Raw genomic sequence first — 10,208 nt, 5'->3', positions numbered from 1 at the left:
CACATGAGCTTATGAACAATACTGAAACAATAGAGTTTCAAGCATGTGACTGGAGGGCTTCTTGGGACAAATTGGGGTGAGGGAGAGGGGGCTAGTCTCTCTTTGTGCACAAGTGCAACATGGGTTCACGGTTGACCACATCGATCGAGAACAACCGATTCCCGCACTTTTGCTCACCTTATTACAATTTGAGTAATCAATTTGTGTATTCTTAAATCAGTAGGTTACGAAATGTACAAGATGCAATGGTCTCTCTTTTCCACTTCTTTAGAGCACACGTTTTTTTTATTATGCTAAAAAAATTCATGTCTTTTTCACCATTGGAAATCAATATTCTTACACGAACAAACAATTTTTTTGCGAACTGTAACTTAAGGTAATGTAACAATTTTTGTGACCTAACTGCAGATCTCGATACTCTATCTGTTCCATATTACATGCCACTAAAATAGATGTATTTACAATTAAAATATGTCTTGATACATCTTTTTTTAGTAAAATCTAGATACATCAATATTAGTATCAAATAATATAAATCGGAGGGAGTATTTTTTTCTTATTTATTTTGCACCGGGCCTGAAACGGTGAAACCCAACCATTCCTTGACGCCGTGAGATCGCAGAAGATTTGGGGCAATCAAGAGAAGAGCCCGTTTCGTCGACAAGGCAGCTAAACGGCTGCCAAGCTTTTGGAGCGGGGAGCGCGCCGCCGCCACGCTAAGCCTATAATCTCGCGCTAAGAGCGGAATTAGAAGATTCCGAGGGATCTAGCCACAAAGTTCCAGCGCCACAGAGGAAGAATATGAGAGCGCCGCATCTAGAGGCCCAGAAATTCCAGAATCTACGAAGAGCAAGCTTGCAAGGAGGTCAGACAAGTACAAAATTGGCCCCCGCTTGCTTCACGGGATCGACTCTGGTCGATTTATATGGTGTTCCGCGGGATTCTAGGCACTTCTTATTCCCGTTCTTGATCAGGTACTTGTTCTTATCACCCGAAGATCTATTTGTTCGTACCGCTGGATTTCACCGCGTTGGAGTGGGAATCTGTGCGATCTTGTATGTGTCTTGTACGAATTGTCTGCTCATGATCTGCCAGGACTTCACTCTGTATAGGCGCGAGCTAGATTTTTGAAACTATGGTTAACACAACTCAAAGGAGAGCATGTTGTCTCCGCCCAATTATCTAGTTCGATTGATAGAATTGGGATGTCACCAAGATTTACCTTATGTTCAAGTTTACTGAATTTGTGTTTTTCTTTGAGCTAATAGTCCCATACTACATTACATGTGTTATAATTTAGTTTGTTCTTCTGTCTGACAGCTGTTGATCGGAAGAATACTTAGGAGTGTAGAAAGATGTTCTTGCACAACAACAAAAACTTATTTCGTGCAAACAAGATCCGAGCTTTGTTCAAGCTCATACTGTGGAGCTCTCATGAGATTGTGCTGCATACTGCTCCTCCTCTCCTTGGTGTACAGTAGATCGAGGGGGCCTATATTGTTTGATAATCACATTTGACAAGACATTTAACATCTGCTCCATTGATTAGATATACACTTGCGATACTGTTATATAAGCATCGTGTGCTGTTCGCTTGTTTAATCCATTCAAATAGCCTGATATAATGGAAGAGAGGAGAACTATCTTGATGGGCCGTTATGAAATTGGAAAGCAATTGGGACAAGGAACTTTTGCGAAGGTGTATTATGCGCGAAGTCTTGCAACTGGCCAAGCGGTTGCGATAAAGATGATCAACAAGAACAAGGTTATGAAGGTTGGACTTGTGGAGCAGATAAAGAGGGAGATTTCAGTAATGAGACTAGTGAAGCACCCAAATGTCTTGCAGCTTTTTGAGGTCATGGCTACCAAGAGCAGGATATATTTTGTTTTGGAGTATGCTAAAGGTGGTGAGCTTTTTAACAAAATAGCAAAGGAGGGAAAGCTTAGTGAGGATGCTGCCAGGAGGTATTTTCACCAATTGATCAGTGCTGTTGACTATTGCCACAGCCGGGGTGTTTATCACCGTGACTTGAAACCAGAAAACCTGCTTCTAGATGAGAATGAAAACCTTAAAGTCTCAGATTTTGGTTTGAGTGCCCTGGCTGATTGCACAAGGCAAGATGGTCTCCTTCACACCACATGTGGAACTCCAGCTTATGTTGCCCCTGAAGTTCTTAGCAGGAAAGGCTACGATGGTACAAAAGCAGATATATGGTCCAGTGGAATAATTCTGTTCGTGCTTGTGGCTGGTTACCTTCCGTTCCATGAGGCAAATCTGATAGAGATGTATAGAAAGATTTCCAAAGCTGACTTCAAATGTCCTCGGTATTTTTCCGCTGAGCTGAAGGATCTTTTGCATAAAATCCTTGATCCAGATCCCAGTACTAGGATTACAATCTCAAGGATAAAGAGAAGTGCTTGGTATAGAAGACCAGTTGAGCTAAATGCAAAGAAAAATGAGCCTGCACCAACACGCAACACATGTTCAGCTGAAGCTGCAACATCAGGCTCAACAGAATGCAGCACTTCCGAGGGAAAACAAGGGTCCTTAAGCCTCCCAAACCTGAATGCATTTGATATCATCTCTCTCTCATCAGGGGTCAACCTATCTGGGTTTTTTGGGGATGCCTATGGTCGCAGGGAAGAACGATTCACCACTAGGCAGCCTGCAACAATAGTACTTACGAAGTTGAAGGAAATGGCCAAACGCTTGAAGCTAAAAGTTAAGAAGAAAGAAAATGGGGTCTTGAAGTTAGCAGCTCCAAAGGAAGGGAAGAAGGGTTTTCTTGAGCTTGACGCTGAGATTTTCGAGGTAGCCCCTTCCTTTCTCTTAGTTGAGTTGAAAAAGACTAATGGAGACACTATGGAGTACCAAAGGCTGGTGAAAGAGGAAGTAAGGCCATCACTCAAAGATATTGTATGGGTGTGGCAAGGTGAGCAGCAGCAGAATTCAGAGCCTATTGTACAAGGGGATCAGCAGCAACCACCGCTGGCACCACCCGATCAGTTGCAACCACCATTGCAACAGCAGGAAATACAGGATCAGCTGCATCCACCTTCACCACACCAGGAGCAGCAGGATTTGCAGGAGTCGCCATTGCCACGGCAGAATGGCTTGAAACAGCCAGAATCACATGCTTCTAGGGCTGGATAAGAGTACCTCATGTCTCCCCGTCGCCGTTAATTCCATATATTTTTGTCAACCATACACCTATAGATCTTTCTCCCCTCCTTTTTCTTCACCTGTACCTAATTCCTCCAGAATTGTAAAGCTTGGGTGTGTTACGGTGAATATGTAGTTCAGTTTTTGCAAACCATAGGGGAAAAGAAACCCTTGACCCTGTTCCAAAATTTTGGGAATAAAATGACCATTGACCAGCACTGTCGAGTTATTTGAGTTCCTACTGAATTAGAATTTTATTCCAGGAAGGAGATTGAACCTGGCCCTCTACTTCGATCCATGCACCGCTACCATTCGTGATTGAAATTCTGAATGGTTCTTTCGTTTGGTTTCATATTCTGCCTAATAAACTGTCAGACTGCATGTATTTTTGTGTTAAGCATATCAGGGACATATAGTGAAGTGTATTCAATAACACGATTCTGATATAAAGTATGTTTATCTGACATATAGTGAAGTGTATTGCAATAACATGTTTCCTTATATAATATAATGCCTGATCCAAATGACATTCTGTTGCTGTCTCCTCTGGGAATTATTAGAAGGGCTTGTGCGTTACCAGATGCATCAGAAACAGGGCGGGTTTCACAGGTGAATGTCTCTACCGTCCAAATGATGGAGAGCAAGGAACAGAGAAGAAGCGTGCATGTTGCTTTGCCCAAATCATTTTGGCTGTTGCATCTGGGATTTCCAATAACCAGGATTCGCACTCGGCTGTCATCATGCAGCGATGTCCCTGCACGTCTTGGTGGCCGATTGCTGCTTCGACGTTCCTGCTGGAAGCCGGTGCGAGCATGTGACGGACTACCTGGCTGGGAGAGGTTTACAGTGTGCTGCGGATGGACGTGTGTAGAGCGAGCTCCGTGTGTGGCTGGCTTGATGGGCTGGAGTCAGGATGTAAGTGGCTGATCCGCTGGACACAAACGGATCTGCCGCTTCGGTCACATATATGATTAGCGATTTTTGTGGCAGCCACTAACGATTTCTAGCGGTTTTCTGCGGCCCAGCGGCGCCGCGACAGCCGCTTGACGCTATGTTCCTTGCACTGAGTTTGCTAATACACTGATCGATTCGCTTCGGCGGCTTCACTTAGCTCGACTTCGCTAATCATTAATCAAGTCTACAAGACAGCTAGCTCTATCGATTGAACGTTTTTTTTCTCTCTTAGAATAAACGTGTTTGCTTTCTCGCCCAAATGGCATCTATATACTCGACACTTCCCTAGCAAATGTATCTTGACAGACCAGAAATGCTTCAAAATTCTTTTTTCACAAGAGAAAAGAAGCAAGTGTTCGAAATTTTAGCACGACTTTTTTTTGGGATATCCAGATCATATATCAAACAATGCATAATTTTAATACTGTATAAAGAATTCAACTCCCATCACAAGAACAATGTAGGGAAGTGCTCCAGAAGATGAATCATCAACGCTAGTGACAGGGATGAGAGTCAGGATGTAAGCGGCTCAAAATATCCAAAGCAAGGCCATTTTCCTACAGTACTTTCCTTCTGTATCCCAGTTTTATTCGACGCAAAATATATACAGTCTCTACCACTCGGCTGATTCTTGCACAGCCACCGAATTAATGTCAAATATGTACAGCTAGAGAGCACAACACATCATGCAATCCACCAAAAGATAACAAGATCAATGGTTATGACTTACAAGATCATTGGCAGATCCATATATAACTTACCACTGTCCAACCTATGTTTGACATATGAAAACAAGTGTTGCTAAACACTCCAAACAACTCAAAGGTAAACAGCTCCAAAATTACAGGGACCAAAACTAGGCTCAGTGACATGTACCCTGCAGCAATAATCAAGAAACCTGAATAGAAATAAATAGTAGCATCTTATGTTCCAAACTGGCAACCATCAAGATATCAGGTACTTGCAGCTTTCAGAAATGGGGAACCACAAGAAGATACTTCAGCAGAAAACATCAATCTGAATCTCGTTAACGACACACCAACATACAGGTTTCAGTAAAGAGGCAGGCATGTCGATACATGGCATTGCTGCAGCCAAAAACAAAAGAGAGCATCCAGTAGAGGTAACCTCTAGAAACAGCATAAACTGTGAGCATTTCAGAGTTCTTGCTCAAGCTGAAAAAGGAAACACAGATAAATTGTGAGATCAAACAATCAGCTAACATAACACGCGCAAAATATATTGCCTGGACTGAACCAATCGATCAAATGTTCAACATCAGGATGTAAAATTAATTTGGATATTACACACCAGTACACCACAATAAGAAAATGATAGAGATGAGAGACTCACTTTCGCTGCTCATCAAGGGCATCCCACACCTGCTGGTCCTCATTGATGGTTTCCCACTTTAGCCTCTGCTTGTCAACATCACCCATGGGATCCAATTCTTCGAGCTCAACCGGCTTCATGGATGGGCCAGCCATTTCTTCGAGGTGAACCGGCTTCATGGATGAGGCAGCCAATTCTTCGAGCTCAACCGGCTTCATGGATGGGCCAGCCATCCCTATATATTCAAGAACACATATAAGGAACAAGGGCACAGTCAGTTTATTCCGAGTTTCTGACCAAATGAACAAGTGCACAACACAAGACAGTACAATACACAGTATAGCGACACAAATGAAGCCATGCCAACTTTCTATCAGGTCAGACTTTGTACCATACAACTGCGAATGTGTGATCCGGTGTGCTTCAACTTTCTTTCTACAGTCTGCTACCCCATGAAAAATATAGCTACCCAGGGAATATTAGTACCATATACTGGGTCTCATTTTACTACAAATTGGGAGAAAGGGAGCTGAAGGGCATTACCATCTTCCTGTTGTTGGCTAACTGAATTGTTTTTTGTTGGCTGACCGAATTGTTACATTCTTGAAAATTCTGTCGAGGCAGCTTAAGACCGTTTGCGTAGTATGTGTTTTATCTGCTTCCAAACAATCACTCTATTATGTAAGCTTGCCAACAGCCATTTTGCCCTTGTATAGTTGGCCTTTCTTAAGCTTTGGCAAAAACCGTTAACCTTTTCAGAAGTATATAGCACTTCTAACTTCCTGTGCAACCAAGTACCGCTTTGTAGATGGAATTGGTTTGTCAATTGATAGTAACTACTCCCTCCGTTCACTTCGCATATGTATGAAAAAAAAAGAGCCCGTAACAATTGCATATTGAAGAGCAACATCAAGTAGATCAAGCATGTTCGTATCTTGCACAGAAACTACAATGTGTGTCACAGGAACCAAATAGTATGGACTACACTGAATCAATGAAATCCTAGTGAAGAGGAGAAGTTCCTCACCGTCGAGCACGGACTTGCTCCCGCCGTCGCACGGGCCCGCCGTGGCCGGAGCGGCCATGGTCGAGGCGGAGGGCACGGGGAAGGTAGGCTCCGCCAGATCCATCTGCTGCTGCCGCTTGAGGTGGTTGGGGGCGGCGCGTGCTGCTGCCGCTGGAGGTGGTTGGGGCGGCGCATGCTGCTGCCGCTGGAGGTGGTTGGGGGCGGCGCGGAGGAGGTGGTCGGGGGCGGAGGAGGTGGTCCGGGGCGGAGGAGGTGGTCGGGGGCGGCGCGGAGGAGACGAGTGGCGGCGCGGTCGCGCGGAGGAGGAGCCCCTCCGTCTGCTCGAGGATGAGCCGCTGGGAATCGTGGCCTTTCAGGTTTTGTCCACCAGCGCCATATAAATCTTGTGGTGGGCCGCTTACGCCATTTGGGCCAAATTTCGCGGGCGGCGTATGTGGGATCGCGAAACGCCGCTGCCACTTACATCCTGAGGCTGGAGCCCGACAGATGGAAACTGATGGGCTGGAGTGGCATCAGGAGGAGGAGCCAGTACTGGGCTGGCTGTTATCCGATCTTACGTACAAGATTCCATAGTCTAAAAAAAGGCCTTTATGGACGTAGCTCATTGCTTCGCTCCAGCACTGGTGAGCCTCGATTCGGCCGTTTGTTCGTTGGTTTTGTTGTCTTTCTGAATTTCTTCGGGTTTTCCTCAGTTTCTTTTTTGTTCTTTTTGTATTTTGTCCTTCTGCCTATCTTTTTTTTTTTTGCAAAACACAGTACAGACGCTTACCCTTATGAACGCACATATACACACTCTACTTCTATGAGCATCTTCGAGAGACTGAGTCGAAAAAACTGATTTAGCGGGTCTTGAGATTGACGAAGTCACTACGGATGCCACGCTGTCGAAGAGAATGTCGCCTCCTACTGAAAAATATTTCGCCTTTGTAATGAGACATTATAGTGTTAAATCTGGAATTCGAACTCTGGTGAGTTAGGCGTGCCATTGCCCTTCTAACCATCCAACCACATGTTGATTCTCTTTCCCCTACCTTTTCTGATACATCCTATCATTTATTTTCGTTATCTCCTTTTTTGTATAATGCATAATATTCTCGCACTTCATATCCTATAATCTTTTTTAATGAACATTTTATCATACATAGGAGTAACTTTCTAACTCATGATCATTTAATTAGATTCGTATGAGTATTTACTTACATACACATGGGTGTTTATTCACGGTTGTATGAACATTTTATATTCATACAAAGAAATAACTTTTCAACTCAGTGAACATTTATGACACGTTTGAGCATTTGTCTATACTCTCGTGAACATATATTTTTACACGTGAACATTTATTGGACAATGCAAAAAAATTATATAAAATTATTTTATAGAAGTAACCATATCTGAAAATTCTTCTACAATACAAAAATAAAGTAAGAAGGCTTACCTCTAAATGGGCCGCATTTGGTTCCTCTTCGGAGGGATGGAGCGTGGAATTATGGAGCGCTCGGTAGAAGTGACAACTAGGAGCTCTCTTTTGTGTTATTTGGTCTACCGAAAGAGAGTTATTTCTCTCTGGATGAATCTCAAATAGCGGATATACCCAAGTATCTTCGGAGGAGAATGCTATATTAACGGCTCATTATTCTGAGGAAGAAGTTAATAAAGCTATTTTCCAGATGGAACATAATAAAGCCCTGGATCCAGATGGTTTCCCAGCTGAATTTTATCAGACTTTTTGGGATACCATTAAGACGGGTCTGTTGCAAATGTTTAGTGTTTTACACACTGGACAATTGGAGCTATTTCGTCTAAATTTTGGTGAGGTTATCTTGTTACCTAGGGTTAAGGAGGCAGGACGGATTCAGCAGTACATACCGATCTGTCTTCTCAACATGAGTTTCAAGATTTTCACGAAAGTGGCCGCCATTAGAGTGAATACAGTGACTGTCGCAGACTGCATTCATGCAAGAGGGTAAGATCCTAGATGGAGCAGTAGTCCTACATGAAATGGTCATGAGCTACACACTAAAAAGATGAATGGGGTTATTTTAAAATTAGATTTCGAGAAGGCCTGTGATAAAGTTAAGTGGTCTTTTCTTCACCAGGCACTCAGGATGAAAGATTTTTCGCCAGAGTGGCGTGCTTTGATTAATGATTTCGTGTCTGGAGGAAGTGTTGCGATCCGTGTTAATGACGATAAAGGACATTTCTTTCAAACTTGAAAATATTTACGCCAAGGGAATCCTCTATCACCACTTTTGTTTAACATTGTGGCTTATATGCTCACCATCCTGATCAAACATGCCAAGTCTGATGGTCTTATTTAAGGTGTGATCCCTCATCTAGTTGATGGGGTTTATCAATTCTTCAATACGTCAATGATACAAGTTTATTTATGAAACACAATCTCGATAAAACTCGGAATCTAAAGCTAATATTGGCTGCTTTTGAGCAACTATCGGGTCTCAAAATTAACTTCCATAGAAGTGAATTGTTCTGCTTCGGTGAAGCCCATGACTCAGTTGCCGATTACGCGGAACTGTTTGATTGTGGGCAAGGCCAGTTTTCTACCAATTATTTGGAAATCCAGATTCATTATCGGAGATTAATAAGCTAAATGGAAACAAATGGAAGATAGAGGAAGACTGGTACTCATTAATTCAATACTTTCTAATATGGTGCTGTACACGATATCCTTCTTCCTCTTGTTGAAAGGTGTTTTGCACAAACTCGACTATTATAGATTGAGATTTTTTTTTAGCAAGAAGATAGCGAGAAAAAGAAATATCGACTGGTTAAGTGAAATATTGTATGTCGTCCCAAAGATATGGGGGGTTGGGTATTCATGACCTTGCGTTCAAGAACTCAACCTTACTAGGTAAATAGCTTTTCAAGCTACTTACTGAAGATGACGTATGGCAGACCCTTCTTAAGAGAATGTACATTGGAAAAAACGTTATTCCAAATCATATGGAAATCAGGAGACTCACACTTCTGGATCGGTCTAATAGCAGCTTTCCCAAGCTTATTAGGAAATGCGATTAGAATCGAACTTCCTTCACCTGAAATGAAATGGAAATTTCCCAGGTTGTTGAGCGGTGCAGGGAACGAAAAGGACCAACATTGTGCATTAACTTCTGATGATCCGGTGTTCCCGTTTCCATCTTGCGCACAGTACCAGTGTACCATCCACATCGAGAACTTGTCAAGCCATGATGAACAATCATATTAATCGTTTTCGAACGAGCAGTCCATAAGGCGCAACAAAGGGAATAAAAATGGGCATCAGCAATGTTCCAACCGTGGACTGCTGGCAGCTGTATATTTTGTCCCGAATCTTGCACAATCCTGATGTAGAATTTCAGATTTTCTACTCTACTTAACGGAAGTTCTAGCGAAGCCTGACCATTACAACGCAATTTGAAACGTTGGGGAAAAAAGACAATGATATCCCGACCTGCACTTTAATTGAATATTTCCATGGGACGTGCAGGCCAACCGACATGATCGTCCGTCAATGTAAACAAGTCGCTGAACCTACTGTAAAAGAACATGTTGCATAACCTATTACATAGTTCGGTTCAGCTGTCGGCTTCATGGATTTCTAGGATATATAAATGGTAAACAAATCACTATGCTAGGTCTATTTAGACGTGCCACTAGGTTGCGTGTGTGCAGCTCGCTTTGGAAATGCAAAAATGTACACTTCAGATAATAGAGAAAAACGCTCTCACGAGC

At 42.8% G+C, this 10,208-nt stretch overlaps 2 protein-coding genes across 2 annotated transcripts; one reads left to right on the top strand and one right to left on the bottom strand.

The window, feature by feature from the left end:
* The first annotated feature begins 619 nt into the window (after positions 1-619).
* On the top strand, positions 620-3,378 carry LOC127344766 (CBL-interacting protein kinase 11). Its single transcript, XM_051371103.1, has 2 exons — positions 620-974; positions 1,321-3,378. The coding sequence occupies exon 2, from the start codon at positions 1,625-1,627 to the stop codon at positions 3,152-3,154; it is 1,530 nt and encodes a 509-aa protein (XP_051227063.1). The 5' UTR covers positions 620-974; positions 1,321-1,624; the 3' UTR covers positions 3,155-3,378.
* Positions 3,379-4,669: 1,291 nt separating this feature from the next.
* LOC127344765 (uncharacterized) lies at positions 4,670-6,501 on the bottom strand. The gene is made up of 3 exons (XM_051371102.2): positions 6,477-6,501; positions 5,471-5,684; positions 4,670-5,292 (listed from the first exon to the last, which is right to left on the bottom strand). The coding sequence occupies exons 2-3, from the start codon at positions 5,680-5,682 to the stop codon at positions 5,145-5,147; spliced, it is 360 nt and encodes a 119-aa protein (XP_051227062.1). The 5' UTR covers positions 5,683-5,684; positions 6,477-6,501; the 3' UTR covers positions 4,670-5,144.
* Positions 6,502-10,208: the final 3,707 nt, after the last annotated feature.

Source organism: Lolium perenne, chromosome 3 (assembly GCF_019359855.2).
Source record: "Lolium perenne isolate Kyuss_39 chromosome 3, Kyuss_2.0, whole genome shotgun sequence".
In the NCBI taxonomy this organism is placed as follows: domain Eukaryota; kingdom Viridiplantae; phylum Streptophyta; class Magnoliopsida; order Poales; family Poaceae; genus Lolium; species Lolium perenne.
Note: the sequence above shows the minus strand (reverse complement) of the source record. Positions and strands in the feature narration are given on the sequence as shown.

Coding starts and splice junctions, on each gene's coding strand:
- LOC127344765 (XM_051371102.2), bottom strand. CDS start 5,682: ATGGCTGGCCCATCCATGAAGCCGGTTGAGCTCGAAGAATTGGCTGCC. Junction 5,293..5,470: donor GCCCTTGATGAGCAGCGAAA/GTGAGTCTCTCA, acceptor TTCCTTTTTCAG/CTTGAGCAAGAACTCTGAAA.
- LOC127344766 (XM_051371103.1), top strand. CDS start 1,625: ATGGAAGAGAGGAGAACTATCTTGATGGGCCGTTATGAAATTGGAAAG.